Source organism: Suricata suricatta, chromosome X (assembly GCF_006229205.1).
Source record: "Suricata suricatta isolate VVHF042 chromosome X, meerkat_22Aug2017_6uvM2_HiC, whole genome shotgun sequence".
Classification (NCBI taxonomy): domain Eukaryota; kingdom Metazoa; phylum Chordata; class Mammalia; order Carnivora; family Herpestidae; genus Suricata; species Suricata suricatta.
The window spans coordinates 34,438,186-34,454,784 of NC_043717.1; the positions used below are offsets into that span (position 1 = coordinate 34,438,186).

A 16,599-nucleotide genomic window follows, 5' to 3' on the forward strand; every position below is an offset into this window, starting at 1 on the left:
ACTTCCAAGCCTTTAATCTCATAGCATGTTTTTTTGTTCCTGAATTAAAAATGCAGGAACAGTACACTGTACAGATTCCCTAAGAACTATGTGTTCAAAGTCACTAGAGGTTTTTCTGACACATCTGCATAATTTTCATTAAAAAAGAATAAAAAACAAACAGTAAACATTTCCCCTTTTTTTAGTCCATTCTTAACTGAAAGAAGAAAATGTTCAGAAAAAGATCTGAAGTAAACGCACACTGGCTTCAAATATTTATAGTGTACCTCTATTCTTTTATAGCAGCAATCTAATTTCTGGTGATTAATTTACAGAGACAAAGGCTGACCTGGGAACTCCAGGTGACTTCCCTAAGTGCTGGCTGTAAACCTGATCATTTTTTACATAAGTGATACAGCATTATATCTCACTGCAGTTAGTTTTAAATAAATAAACACATACATACATACATATACATATATACATACATATATATATCTCCTCTAAAAATCATTATTTAAAACATCACTTTACCTTGCTACAACCTTAAGTAAAATAAAAAACATACTACCAAGGTAGAATTTCCTACATTTAAAAAAGGCAGGAAAAGAGGTATGCAATTTTACGTAAGTTACTCATTCTGATAGAAAACTCCCATTTTAGGGGTGCCTGGGTGGCTCAGTCGGTTAAGCGTCTGACTTTGGCTCAGGTCATGATCTTGTGGTTCATGAGTTGGAGCCCTGCATCGGACTCTGTCCTGACATCTCAGAGCCTGGAGCCTGTTTCATATTCTGTGTCTCCTCTCTTTCTCTGCCCCACCCCTGCTCATGCTCTGTCTCTCTCTCCTTCAGAAATAAATGAACATTAAAAAAAAAGAGGGGCGCCTGGTCAGCTCAGTAGGTTGAGCGCCCGACTTCGGCTCAGGTCATGATCTCACAGTGGGTTCAAGCCCCGCGTTGGGCCCTGTGCTGACCACTAGTTCAGAGCCTGGAGCTGCTTCAGATTCTGTGTCCCGCCCCCCCTCTCTGCTCCTCTCCTGTTCGCTCTCTATCTCTCAAAAATGAATAAACATTAAAAAAAAATAGAAAACTCCCATTTTATTTCTCTATACTGACCTTATTATCACCATGTTTATCTTCAATACCACAGATACTTTCCTAAACAGGTAATTGTACATCATGTTGAATATTTTGTGTAGTTGGCAAGCTGGCTATTCAATGTCACGGTTAATATTTTGTATGAAATACTACTTTCTAAATTAGTCTAACTTTAAACTGTGGATTTCAGAAAAACAGTGTCCCCCAAATTTTTATTATTATAGCTGACAGATGATATCATGTTAATGTTATATTAGTTTCAGGTGCACAGCATAGTGATTTGACAATTCTATACATCACTCAATGCTCATCACGATAAGTGTAGCTACCATCTGTCCCCATACAATGTTATTACAATGTTATTCACTATATTCCCTATGCTGTACTTTTCATCTCCGTCACTAATTTATTTTATAACTGGAAGTTTGTACTTCTTAACCCCCTTCACCTATTTCGCCCACCCTCTCACTCCCCTCCCATCTGGAAACCACTGGTTTGAGAAAAACAATGTTTCTCATGTGTGAGTTAGTCGAACACAATTTCAGAAGCCCCAGATTTTGACTTCTTGTCCAGTGAGAGTATACCTTAACTATAGAAAACAGGACCGACAAATGTTTATTTTCCCTTTTATCCTTTCCATATACTCACTCTCATTAAGGCAGCTTTTAAACTATTAATTGGGAACACAAACCAATAAGACTAGACAAGCAAACTTAAGGACAGACTACTCAACTTGGAAGAATTTCTACCTCCTGGGTAGAAGAGGAAGATGTCAGTCTCCCGTATTTGGTAAAGGACTCTTCGCAGCCTATCCCTGGCCTTGCAGCCTGCAGGGTGGGGATTGTTAGAGACTGTGGGAAGACCAGCTGAAAGGAAATCTGGCTGTGGCAAACCACAAAGGCAGCATGGAGGGGCGCCGGTAATCTGGTAAGCATTTCAACCATGGACCTTCCTCTGACTGCCCCCAAATTCAAATTAAATTGATATTAGTGGGAAAAATTAATATAGCTAGAAAAGTGTTGTACCTGACAGAAAAAAACACTTTGGCCAGATCATACATGCTTGCTGGCCTGGCTCAGGCGGAAGGAGCAGTGGAAGAATTCACATCTAATAAGCAAGAGAAATAGTCATTCTTTTCCTTTTTATCTTTTTTTTTTTTAAAATAAGTTCTACTTCCAACATAGGGCTTGCACTCATGATCCCAAGATCCAGAGTCCCCAAGATCAAGAGTTGCATGCTCTACTGATTGAGCTGAGCCAGCAGGGTGCCGCTCATTCTTTTCTTTCTAAATCAAGGAGTTGATTTTTTTTTTTTATGGAAGGGTGGGGTGGGAGAAGGGAAGCATAGCAATTAGAAACAGGAGATAAATTTAAGATGATCTTATAATTCATGGGATTTTTCTAAGTACAATTATTAAAACCCCACATTCAAGCTGAACATGCCCATTATGTTCAACAACCTCACAAAAGACATGCAGAAGAGGAATCAGTGTGTTTCTTATAACAGTGATGAAAATAAACATGTTCTCATTTTAATGACAATTTCAATTTCTTTCTCCAACGTGAGTTGGAGTAAGAGACGTGGAAGAAGTGTCAGCAACCAAAAGCAACAGAGGAAGAAATACTGTATGAACTCCATGATGCCATGGGAACTAGTGTGGTGTGATGAACACCTGTTTACGAAGTCTGCCCCTACGCAGGTGAAAGCAGAACTGAGAACAGAAGGGGACCAGAGAGCAGCCAGGCGTGTTCACCAGTTAGGAGGAAAACCATTTCAAGGAAGCTCATGTAGAAACGCTTGGGTGGAGCCTTCTGGCTGAGTCCCTAGACAGGACTATCTGCCTATGGGGTTTTGCTCATTTCTGAGAACTAAACATTGAGCCCCCAAACCTCCTGGGCACAGGCCCCATTCAGAATAGAAAGTGACTGTGTGTATGGCCATTTGCATTTCAAGAAGCGGTGAAACTTATTAAAATTGTACGATGGTAGGGCAGAGCCACAGAAAAGTCTAAGCTTTGTCCCTCCATGCCCAGGTGATGCAGTGTAAGGCTGCCTCGGGAGTTAGGAGAGACAAGGAAGACCCATGGATTCTTAATGCTTAACAGGGCCAATGAAGGCAAGCAAGGGGCCAGGACGTGCATTTACCACGCCAACAGTACTGTTTCTTCTTAGAGCTCTTTTAAGTTAGGGGTGAGAGGAAGAAAAGAGAAAGAAATGAAACATAATGAAAGTTTTCACATCCTCTCACAAGAAAAAGAGGAATAAAAGGGAAGAGGACAGAAAAACCGAAACACTCCCCCCCCCAAAGAAAAGAGCATGCGTGCCTAATTAATGCCTGTGGGGAGGTAAAGCAGGAGCAGTGTAGTTAATATTCAACAGGGTTCTTAAGCACGGGCAATCTTTGTGCCCCAGGGGACATTTAGCAATGTCTGGAGATATTTTTGATTGTCACAGCTTGGGGAAACGCTATCGGCATGTAATGAGTAGAGGGTAGGTAGAGGAAATAATACACAGGACAGCTTCCCACAACAAAATACAGGGCCCCAAATGTCACTACTGTGGCTGGTGGGAGAAACCTGTACTATGATGATATGTTTCCCTGAATTTCAAAGGATTACACAATTGTTTTTTATGCAATGTCTTATGAAACTGCTTCTCTAAAGCAAGTTCCCACTACAGGTCATGAGGTATCATATAGTCAAATCTAACTTTGATATGAACGAAACATTTTTAGACTCAATTACAATGATTTCACAAAGAAATGCCTACCAAGGTAAGAAAAAAGTATTACTAATCAATACAGTGCTAGGACCTCTGGAAAAACTTAATGCTTTGGGATCAATGCCAAGAATTATGAGAGAGAAGGGAGAGAATCTGAGAATATTCTTGGCTAAATGAAACAGATGATTAAGTACTCTAAATTCTTCTAAAAGGAATAAAACATCACAATGCTTTTGTATTTTCTTTAGTAAGTAGACTAGAAGAAAACTTTGATAAAAACTATGGAAACCAAAATCTATAGACAAATGAAATCTACACACAGGCCAGTTATTGAACATAGGCTATGTGAATGTGAAGAAAAGCTAATAGGCTGCTTTATTAACAAACATATTATATCTTTTTTTTTTACATTTTTTTTTTTTTTTTTTGAGAGACAGGGAGAGACAAAACGTGAACAGGGGAGGAGCAGAGAGAGAGACACACAGAATCTGAAACAGGCTCCAGGCTCTGAGCTAGCGGTCAGCACACAGCCTGATGCGGGGCTTGAACCCACAAACCATGCGATCATGACCTGAGCCAAAGTCAGACGCTCAACTGACTAAGCCACCCAGGTGTCCCTTAACAAACATATTAATACATCAAACTGAAATTTGGAATTATTAGCTGTGTGACATGTACCATTATTAGAGTTTTCTAATGACTACTACGTTGGAAAACTCATAGAATAAGGTTCTGAATAAAAGTACTTTGAGTTACTGGAGTTGCTGAAGTTATATTAGCAAATCCTGTTGACACAACCTTCAAAATGTATCTGGAATCTATGTTTTCACCCCGTCCATTGCTACCACTCTCATCCTGCCAGGCAGGACCATGTCCTGTTTCCTCGCTTCTGCCCCTGAGCCCCTGTTGAATGCATTGTAAACAAAGCCATGTAGTGCTGTTACCACGGAAAGTCAGATCAGTCTGTTCCAAACTCTCTGGCGAATCCTCGTTGCTCTCCGAGTGAAAGTCAAAGTTCCTCCCCTCCTTTCCCCTCTAACTTCATCTACTCTCCACTCTCCTCATGGCTCATTTTGCCCCAGCCACTATGGCCTCCTTGCTATCTTGCAAATAGGCCCTATTATGCTCCTGCTTTAGGTTTTTGAGCTGGCTGTCCCTTTTTCCCAGAATGCTCTTCCTTCAAATATCAGTCAGCCCACCTCTCTCCTCCTATGACTCCTTGCTTACAGGTCGTCTTCTCAATGTGGCCTGTTCTGACACCCTGTTTAAAACTGCAACCTGTTGGGGCATCCGGGTGGCTCAGTTGGTTAAGTGGCCAACGTCAGCTCAGGTCATGATCTCGCGGTTCGTGAGTTCAAGCCCCACATCGAGCTCTGTGCTGACAGCTCAGAGCCTGGAGTCTGCTTCAGATTCTGTGTCTCCTTCTCCCTCTGCCCTTCTCCTCATGCTCTGTCTCTCTGTCTCTCAAAAATAAAGAAAAAAAAACACAAAAAAACCCCCTGCAACCTGTTTAGGGTGCTCGGGTGTCTCAATTGGTTTAAGCATCCTACTACTGATTTCGGCTCAGGTCACAATCTCATGCTTCATGAGCCATCAGGCTCCATGCTGATGGTTCAGAGACTGCTTGGGATATTCTCTCTCTCTCTCTCTCTCTCTCTCTCTCTCTCTTTCTCCCTCACTCTCCAAATAAATAAACAGGGGCACCTGGCTGGCTCAGTCAGTTAAGTGTCTGACTCTTGGTTTCGGCTCAGGTCATGATCTCACAGTTCGTGGGTTTGAGCTCCATGTCAAGCTCTGTGTGGACAGTTTGGAGCCTGCTTGGGATTCTTTCTTCCGTTCTCTCTCAAAATAAGTAAAATACATTTTAAAAATAAATAAATAGACTAAAAACACAACAACTGCAATCCCTTCTCTAAGGAGCCCTATCCCTTCGCCTGCTCTTCCCCCCCCCAGTCCCTTTCATCTCCTAACCTACTATATAGTTGACTTACTAGCACTCATTAGTTAGCATCACTCTCCCTGAACTAGAAAGTCAGCGTGCTCCATGGGGGCAGTGATTCTATTTTGTTCACTGGTGTAGCTCTGGTTCCTAGAATAGTACCTGACACACAATAAGCACTCTGTGTATATTTTGGGATGAATGTCTTAAGAAAAATCTACCGAAATTCAACATTACAAATTAGCTAAATGTGAGCATTCCAATTACCCATACAAAATGTATAGATTTCAGGACTTGAAATATAAAGAATATCAACATTAGCGTGCGCTCTTTTGAGTTTTGCCAACTGAACAATGGTACCTTTTCTGGTGGTTTCTCCTCACTTGTGCTTTGAGAAGTACTTCTGTCTCCCCTTCCTCAGTACCTTTCTGGGTGCTTCCTCAAAACTATTTGGCATGCGCCTTAGGTATAATAAACTAATAAAATCAATGCAAAACTAATTTTGAACCTTTGCACACATCACTCCTTTTGCTTCAAATGCCCTCTCGTCTCCATGTAACTGCCTCTTGACAAGACCAGACTCAAACATGAGCTCCTCCATGAAGTTTCCCTGACTGTCTTTTAATGATGGATACTTCCTACCGTCTACCTTGGACAATAATTGTTTTGCCTGCCTATAATGATGGCTACCAACAAGTTCTCCTACCCTTGTGCACATATGTTGCTCCTCCAACTAGAAGGTGCAATCCGTGTTTCCTCCTCTTGAATCCAGGCTAGTCTTGTACCCTACTAACATAATGCAGAGAACATGACACAGTGTCAATTTCAGGCCTAGGCTTCAGAAGGCCCAGTAGCTTCTGTCTTTGCTTATGTGGAGCTCTGAGACACTGTTGTGCTAGAGAAGGGGCCACAGGAAAGAGAGAGGGATAGAGGAAGAGATGGAGAGAGAGCGGGAGACAGAAATCCCCTGAATAAGAGTCTACGGAGAAGGCCCCACAAGCCCCCAGCTGTTCTACTTGTATCTCAGCTGCCACGCCACAAGAGTGAGGCCTCCGGGGGTACCAGCCATGCTGCCTCGGCCAACAGTCTGTGAAACAGAATCGAGCAGCCCCCATCAAGCTCCACCCAAACTGCAGAATCGTGAGCAAATACATGGCGGTCGCTGTCTGAAGTTTTGTTGTGGTGTTGGTTCTCTGTGGCAGTCTATGATGGTACCCTTAGGACTCCGAGCACAGTATTCTGCATGAAGTAGGATCATGAATATTTGTTGAATAAATCCATCAGAAGGTAAATGAGAAGCTGAAGTACAATATTCAAATATAACTACTTCGGGATTTTATTTGGTTTTTGGATCGTCATATCAAATACCATAACTAATCAAAAGCTGACTATATTATTGAAAGCGTTACAGTACGTTGCCAATCATTATTTATTATATGATGTTGCTATAATTACCTTTCAAGAAGAGAATGCAGAATAAAATTGCCTCTCGAGTGAAAGTGTTTTCTAACACAGTGCTATTACGTGAACTGAGAATCTGCTTCCACATTTCAAGTTTTCAAAGTGTCATTTTTCCATACATTTTATTATACAAGGAGTTTTATTTTAGTCTGTATGTATGCATTTTCTTACATTAATCAGATGTAGAAGAGTAACACAGCCTGCTACTATCATTGGCAATTCCCCCTTTTTTATTTTTTAGATTTCTGGTTTGTTTGCATAACTGAAAAATACTTTTATAAAAGTGCTATGTATCATCGGGTTGTTCAGTGTTGACTGCTGAGAATAACAATCCCATTCTCCTATTACCACATTTGCAAAGAGTAAGATATTTTGCAAGTAATGTGTGTTCTGTCCATTTCTCCAATGAGTTTTTTCACTTGCTATGGTGACATTCCAATAGACTGTCTTGGAATGGCTCACGCTTTACCTCAGCTTCTAACCACAAGAATTTTCAGTTAAAATTTCCCAAACATAGAAAACTTAACTCTACTTTTCTTTTTGTTTTTTTAAATTATTTATTTATTATTTTTTTTGAGAGACAGTGCAAGCAGGGGAGTGTCAGAGAGAAAGAGAGGGAGACACAAACTCTGAAGCAGGGTCCAGGCTCTAAGCTGTCAGCACAGAGTCCAATGCGGGGCTCGAACCCACAAATTGTGAGATCATGACCTGAGCCGAAGCTGGATGCTTAACCGACTGAGCCACCCAGGCACCCTGTCTACTTAATTTTCTTAACCATTAAAATACATTGAAGAAGACAGTCCTTTAATAGTATCTTTTGAGGGAAGGAGAGTTCCATGTCTGTAGATGCTGTAGGTTAGAGAGAGGCCAGTAAAAAATACCAGAGCGAGAAAGTGGACGAACAGTGCCAGAGAGACTTCAGTGGCTCTTAGTGATTTGAGGCCTTGGAAGGAGGAAGGTGCTCTAGTTTCCTTTCTGGCGTGCTCCCATGTTCTGCCTGACACCGTTAGGAGCCAGGGACTGGCAGTTGTCATGAACTTGATACTGGGATCAAACAGGCAGAAAGACTGAATAATGGTATATGCACATTCCTAAGGGTGCAAAACCATGTTACATTTATAATTACAATTTCAGACTTTAAAAAACTGCAAAAAATGGTGATTATTCTATACTGCGAAACTACAAAAGCATAAGTATATGATGACTTTTTACTATATAAACCCAATCCCAAATTCCTGCCGGCCCCCTCCCCCCCCAATTAACTTTAGGATAGAATAGTGTTTGGTTCTTCCTATTTGTTGGTCTTTTATTTCTCTCTTACACACATAATGGTGAAAGAGGATTAACAAACTTTTGGAATACATATACATTTTAATAAGAAGAAACTGAAATGATAAAACTGATCCTGTGAAGAATGAGTATGACTTTTCAAATATAAAGCGGTTAAATAAATTTTTATTTGGAAGTAAAACTAACTTTAAGATGCCTTCCATAAGAATATTAAAGAAAATGTTCTGACCATTATCACTGTTACCAGTTTCTCTTCGAGCACATTATAGTGATAAAAAGGACTTACCTTCACATCCCTGTGAATTATGTTATTATCATGACAATAGCGTAGAGCTTCCAGTATCTGTCTCATGTAGTGACTGTAGAAAAACAAAAGAAACCTAAAACTGTAACAACAATTTTTTATTTTTAAAACTTAATACAGAGCGTCCCTAGTTTGTAACTCCCACCCTCATATTTGCTGCCCACGGACACTGTTCCTTGGAGTAGACAAGACTGGTGAAATGTGAGGCTTAATAACGTAAAAAGTTGGCAGACCCATATGTTAATAAGCTTTGTGAAGAAACTTAACGTGCTCTATACTTTCTAAGATAACCAAGCCAAAAGAATTGCACATCGTTCATAAGTGAAACGGCTCCACAAACTACAAATTCTAGCTGAAAACGTGGTGGGGAGAAAAGGCAAGTCTCCTTGGACGCTCAGTTAGTTGTACTTGGTTACAGTGGATTGCTGCTACGCAGTGAAGGGTGCTCAGAGGTGGACCTCGGATTCTGACTGAAAGGGTGGGAGCCTTTTACCTGCCAGCAGAGGCTGGCTCTTTGCCTTATTTCCATTTAGCTCTAAGGACAAACAAGAAGAACTTTCTTACACAGGATGTAATCAAGTTTTTTGTTTTGTTTTGTTTTTGTTTTTTTGTTTTTTACAACATAATCAAGTTTTAGCTGGGGCAGCACTTAACAAAGCAGAGTTGTTCTGGGCCAAAATCCTAGGAAGTCAGACGCCTCAGATGCATCACTTGGCCAGCAGGGGTCTGCAGAGGCTCCCCATGAGGTCCAGTGAAAAACACAGGAGGAGTTAGCATTTTAAAGAACAGGCCTTAAACTATGCTTAACAGGGTCAACTAGCAACAGGGTGAGACCAGAGTAAAGCATTTTTCACTATTCAGTCAGACCTTCCTCTAAGTTCCCTCCCCTCCATTAATTCTCTAGTTCTTTTTCTGTAATCCTGCTATTTCTCTCTCTCGAGTATCCTTTTCATCTTCTCTGTCTCCGTGTTCTACTCCCCTCATATCTTTCTTTTTTCCTATTATCCCTCTTCCTTTTTCATTTTCCCCTTTTCTTTCTCAGCCAGCCACGACAGAAATGCAATATACCCAACATTACTTGTACTTATTGAATTTTGTTTTTTTCCAAATCTTCTATTCCTCACACTTTAAAATAAAAACTAAGTAATTTCATAGTACTTGTAAATGCCCTTGTATATATCCTTGTGACTCAAAATAATTTTTTTTCTCTATTCCTGCTATACAATTAAAAGGAATTTCCACCAAGTTCCGTCTTGGATATGCTACTATCAAACTCACATGAATATCCTTCTCATTGGCATATGCATTCTTTCAGGTACTACGACCGGTCAGAAGTTTCCATTTTTTTAAATGAACGGTAGGAAAAGAACCCCCAGACTTTGTTCCTATACTTATTGTTTCCTTACAACTGGCCTCTAGGCAGAGAACTTGGCTCATGGAGTCATCAGTTGTGATGCCAATTTTTCTCACTTTGCAAATGTACACAAAAGGGATGGTGGTCATATACTCTTGGCCTGGTCTTGTATAATCTAAAATTAAGTTTTTGTTTAAGTTAGGGGTTCTTAACTTGGCCCTTTCCTGGTTCAAATCAGGCTTTGAAGGCTATATGTATGGCCCTCTGAAATGGCAGAGACAACAAATGTGAAAGCACTTTGTAAACTCTAAACCATGCTACGAAGGGTAAAGTTATTATTATTACAATATTATTATTATTGTTACGTTTAGTCAAAGGTTTAGGAAAGCCTATTAGTGCATTTTGTATATGTGCTGCTGAAGCGAGCACCTATTAGTGCATTCTGATGTGAACATGTGAATAGGAGGTAAGTTTAAATTAGGTAATGTGGACATAGCTTATATCTATAGTATGCATTAATTTGGATACATAGTACTAAGACAGCCACTTATATATCTGTAGCCTAAAGAAAATTCCTATCTCAAAGCGTCATTAATAAGAGAACCTCACTAATGGGCATTTTAACCTAATTATAAGAGTGTTCCATTATGTGACCGAAATATACATACATATCAGAGTCTCTGGAATGTGTTGGGGAAGATACATTTTTTTTCCTCCCCAGATATCACAGACTTAAAATGATCTTTCTCCACCTTCCCAGTTAGGACTCTGGGGGGCTGTGGACGTGAATAGTGTGCAAGCAGAACAGAAAAGCAAAATCCACCCACATGTTCTAGAATTGCTAACTACACTTTAATTAGAAAGCTTCATTTTCATGAATCATCAGGGTGGCCGATACTTTCAGAAAAACTTCGCAATATAGAAGTTTGCCTCTATCTCCTGTAGAGATGAGGGATGAAGACAACTCAGTGGAAGGAAAGACCCGGCCAGCAATCCACTCACTTTCTTTGAAAGCCTGCATTCCCTGGGGTGGTGAAGAAAAGAGGGGAGGAGACCTAGGTAAAGAGATTATCGCTCTTGCTAGGCAGAAGACACCTTATCACTGAACTGCTCTTGTAACAGACTGTCCCTGGCTACGGATTACCTATGGGGAACAGAATCCAGGATCTCTGAGGCATGGGTGGCTTCCTGGAAGATGTCACTGAAGCTATACAGCCCCCCTGGGGGCATACAATGGTGCCATCTCATAACTGCAATTCTCCCCTGTGTGTAGGATCCCACATGTTAGACACCTCATCTACTCTGGAAAACTGCCCTTGAAAACCCACACCTCTCTGGTTCAGTTGAGCCTCTTGATCACCCGTTATCTTTGTAATTATGTAGTAAAGCTTGGTACTAGGGAAGAAGACTGCTCTAATTTGTAAGAGTTTGATTTGATAATCTGATTCTGTATGTTATTGCGCTCCACAATTCCTCACCCCTAAAGGAACAGAGGTAATCACTAATTGGGTTGTAAGGACTGTATGCAGTTTTATTTTATGCCATGCTTTGCTGCTTCTCTGGAAGCTCAGCCAATTGGAGAAAAACATTATCAATTTGATTACTTGGTGTCTCAGAGTCTTCTTGCAGTTGGTCTCACTAGAATACTGATACAAGCTAAATTTCCCAACAGTGAATCACAGAATCAGAGGAGGAGGGGAAGTTCAAAGTCAACTGGTTGAATGTTCTACAACCAAAGGAAGGCTTTACATGCCCTTGTTATGTGGTCATGATCCTCTGCAAAGGGGGACATACCTAATACTACTTTCTGAGGATGGCCCTCCCTGCTTTTTGTCATTTTTAGGAAGAATCCTTAATAAACTGTACCAAATCTCTCTCTCTCTGCAGCGTCACCTACTGGTTCCAATGCTACTCTTTACTGGTCCATTCTGGAAAGTTCCTTCCATAAAAAAAAAAGAAAAGAAAATCACCATTTTAACAGAAAATATAGGTAGATTTAAAAATCAACAGGCTTTTGAAAATCTTGATGTATAGAAACATCTATCTTTACTATAAATCTGGAGATCAGGAAAGATCTCCCCCCACCCTCCAAGTCATTTCACTATATGGCATCACCTCTGCATATTACTATTCTTCTTATCCTGACACCCAGGCCAGTGGCACAGACAGGCTCAAAGTTAAGGAAAAGCAATATGGATGAGTAGGGAACACGGGAGAAGTGGTATTGGTTTAACATCAACCCTGATAGCATATGTGCCAGGTACCTCTGAGAAGTAAGGGAGAGGATTCATTTTCAGAAATACCAAATAAAAGCTGTGCTGTCTAATTAATAGGTTTATAACCTATTGGAAATATGTATGAACTGCACCCCTCCCCCCACACCCCTCTTTTTGTGGGCTTATTTTCGAAGGCTTTGCAATGAACAGGCACCAAAGAACAAAGGGAGGAGGGACTGAAACCTCTGCCTCACCTTAGGGAATGTATATTTGTTCCAGTCAGACTACTTTTTGCCTTATGTGGGCATAGGAGACTTCTGAGTAAGGCTGTATCCTCTGTAGTACTCAGCCAATGAGGAATCAGGGGGAGGGACTTGCATACTAGGAGATAAATTGTCTGCTGGGCCTGCCCTGAGCTTGCCTGTCCAGACACCCACTCTTGCAAGAATGTTGATTAAAGCCTTGCTTCACTGTGCTCCGAGTCTCTGCATCCCTCCTTTGATTGGGCCAGTGGGCTTATTTTTCACAGTAATACAGTGTTACTGTGGTGCAAAAGAAAAAAAGTCCTCTTCCTTCATCAAGCTTCACTGTTCTATAAAAAAATCATTGTTCAGAATTTTTAGTTTTCCCTATTTGATGCTGCTGTTGAAACAGATCAATTTGGGAAAGTACAATAGGCAGGTTGCCTCAAATTCTTGAAGAAGTAAATATAAACAATTAGATGCAAGGTTCTGAGAGTTTCATTCAGTTGGATAAAGCGGTTTACTGCTATGTCGTAAAAAAAAAATCAAGATGGCATTGACTGTTTTGGTATTAAAGAATGCTTTTAAATTCTGAAGCACGATACAGAATAAAAATTTTTAATTGTGGTAAGAACTCAAAACTAATAGGAAAATGGGATTTAACCCCAACCATAGAATGTACTTTAGTGAGCATGGCACAGAAGAAAAGAGGATATCTAGCCTCAGTTCTACCATGAATACATCCATCAGGAGTTTAAAGGAGTCATTAAAGTTACTATATATAAACTTTCATCTGCTGCTTCTCCCGAGCTCCAGCAGCACACCACAGTGGCCTCACCCGAGTGTGCTCTTCCTCTCGTGCTATAGCTATGGCTGCTTTGTGTCTCCTGAGACCAGGGCCCTTGCTCCTGAACCGGGAGGAGGCAGGGCAATGAATCTGAAGAAAGGCAAGCCACTCTGAGCTCCGAGTTGTATTAGATAGTCTCTAAGGTATTTCTACCTATAGCTGTCCCAGATGCCACGGTTACATAAAGAATGACAGGAGTAAGTTATAATCATTTAATGGTAACTGCCTCTGAGATGGTAGAAAGTTTTAATAACTCCTAACGGGTTTGTGGGTTTGAATCCTTCAATATATTATGGCTGGTGACTGAGGAGACCCCATGTATTAAAAAGGCAACCCACTGAAGTGGGTATTTATGATATGACTGAATGACACCAAAGCAGAAAGCTATATTGCTTTAAATTTATAAGCAAGTGGCCTGGTGCATAGTTCCTGTGATTTTTCAAGTTTACTCCTTATTTTGAGCCATTAGTTCTTTACAACAACTTGACTTGGAACAATGGCCACCATTTTCTTGGGAGATCACATACTGGCCTGAAGCATATATATTTGGCAGGAAAACTGTGCTATTATTTCTATTCCCTCTACTGTTTTGTGCATTTCATCAGATTAACTGGTCACATCACAATGCACTATCACTAAAAGGCAAAATGAAGAACTAAGAAGGCTCATCTGCCCAAAACAAAGATCAAACACCTCCCCCCCAAATTTGATTCTTCGTAGTTCTTGAGCTACAAAATCCCTTCTTGAATAAAAGTCATCACAAATGGGAAAGGCAAAAGTAGTAGATTAAGCTTTAGACTCGTGTTAATAAATTCAGTGTTCAGTATTTTGCATTTCCAGTCAGTAGTTGGCTCCGTACTACCACACACTAAAACAGACATGCTCCTCGTAGGAAAGAAAGGCAGTCTGCTCAACATCAGTTCAAAAAGCAGGTCACTTCATGCGATTTCTCTGTCATTTCTTTCTTTTATTTCCACCTTAACCTCTGAGTCAATACAAATTACATACCTGGCTACAGCTTCACTGTATACAAAGCCAGCGTCAGCTCGCTTTACGATTTCAAAACACAGATCTGCGCCATCCATACTGTAGAGAAATGTGAGAAAAAATATGTAAGAGGAAACTCCAGGAAGAAAATACTGAAAATGAATACATTGTAACTAAGTTATTTGGTTTACACCTAATGATTCTTTTTTTAAAAATTCTTTTTCTTTTTTTTTTTTTTTAAGAGACAGAGAGAGACAGCACAAGCAGGGAAGGGTCAGAGAGAGACACACACACACACACACACAGGATCTGAAACAGGTTCCAGGCTCTGAGCTAGCTGTCAGCACAGAGCCTGGTCCGGGGCTCAAACCCACAAACCATGAGATCATGACCTGAGCCAAAGCCAGACACTTAACTGACTGAGCCACCCAGGCACCGCTACAGCTAATGATTCTAATAAGTTAGTTAAATCTCCTATCTTTCAGGGGAAGACACAGGTTATAAAGGATATCATCACCATCTTAACACTGAAAATCCATAAGGAAAGAAATACAAAGAATAAGCAAATGGTAGCATCAAATAACATAAGGTGTAAAAAATGGACCATAAATTTCCTTTAGGTTAACACAATTAAAAGCCTCAGAAAAGGGCAATGCTGGGGGTTATGGGCATATTTTTTTAGTCAAGCCCCAGAATTATCTGTACGCAGTCATGTCACATAATATTTTAAGAATCTAGGGGCATGTGGGTGGCTCAGTCAGTTAAGCAGCCAACTTCGGCTCAGGTCATGGCCTCGTGGTTCATGAGTTCAAGCCCCGAGTTGGGCTCTGTGCTGACAGCTCAGAGCCTGGAGCCTGCTTCGGATTCTGTGTTCTCCCTGTCTCTCTGCCCCTCCCCTGCTCATGCTGTCTCAAAAATAAATAAATGTTAAAAAAAATCTAACAAGGATTATGAAATACTTAGCTGTAGTTATCACCACTAAATGGGCATTCAAACTATTTACTGTGGAAGGAAAATAGCTAATTCATAATTTCTTTTTGTTCACGCTCCATTACCAAAGTCAATCGCTACAAACGTATTCTAACACACTGATGTGTTGGTGACGGAATGTCACTCTTTTGCCCCAAACTTAAAATGGTTCTGCTTTATTTCTCAGGTCAGTAAGGTCTCTTGTGTCGGCCACGCCTTGCCTCTTCTACCTGTCCAATCCAATGGCTCCTCAAGAATCCCTCATTCTCTAGGCAGGCTAGTCTTAATTACTATTCCCTGAATATAGTCTTCTTTCTTTTTCTGTCACATGCTTCTGAATATGTTGCTCCTCATATTCAAAACTTACCTTAATCCAAGGCCCAATTCCAATCACACCTTTCCCAGAAAGCCCCCTTGGTGAATTATCAGTCACATCAAGGCTTTCATTTGCTTAAGTTCTATAACAACCCTATATGCCCATATCCTAACACTTAGCACTTACACATATTTAGCATTTACATATATGTACATGAAACTTTTGCCAGACTATGTTTAGTAATGAAGTTATTCAAATATTAATAGCTGACATTTTCATAATGCTTCAAAGCATACAAAGGGTTTTCAAATCCAGTATTTCACTCCTTTACTTATTCAAGTAGCAGAGACTGAGGAACAGAGACTTCCAGAAGGGAAACTAAAGAAACTATTCACTACTATTACTAATAATTACTAAGTAGATATTAATAATAATGAATTATCATTACTTGTGATTCACCAAGCATCATGGGAAACATGCCTTTTTATATCTCCATTCTTACAATCACCCCACGAGGTCAGCAGCCTTCTCATTCTCAAATAATTTGTCTGAGTAGACAAGTAGGTTAGAGGGACAGGATTCAAATCTCTATCTATATTCACTGCTCCCATTACCTACAGCTACACCTGCTGAGTGTGCAAGAAACAAATGGACATATTCAAGCTCAACAGTTCAATAAGACATGTAAAGTCCTAAAGAACATGGTTTTTTTTTTGTTGTTGTTCTGTTTTGTTTTTTTTATTTTTGAGAGAGAGGGAGGGAGAGAGAGAGAGAGAGGGAAGGCGCGTGCGAGCACGAGCAGGGGAGGGTCAGAGAGAGAGGGAGACACAGAATCTGAAGCAGGCTCCAGGCTCTGAGCTGTCAGCACAGAACCCTAC

The 16,599-nt window shown here is 40.5% G+C and overlaps 1 protein-coding gene across 4 annotated transcripts in view; it reads right to left on the reverse strand.

Moving 5' to 3' along the window:
• CASK (calcium/calmodulin dependent serine protein kinase) overlaps positions 1-16,599 on the reverse strand; it is a 362,608-nt gene that overhangs the window by 176,852 nt on the left and 169,157 nt on the right. For all 4 annotated transcript variants that reach the window (XM_029929409.1, XM_029929408.1, XM_029929407.1 and 1 more), the window contains exons 4-5: positions 14,458-14,535; positions 8,773-8,845 (exon numbers count right to left, since the gene is read on the reverse strand). In XM_029929409.1, coding sequence (XP_029785269.1) covers positions 8,773-8,845; positions 14,458-14,535 — 151 coding nt within the window. The remainder of the gene's footprint in view (positions 1-8,772; positions 8,846-14,457; positions 14,536-16,599) is intronic.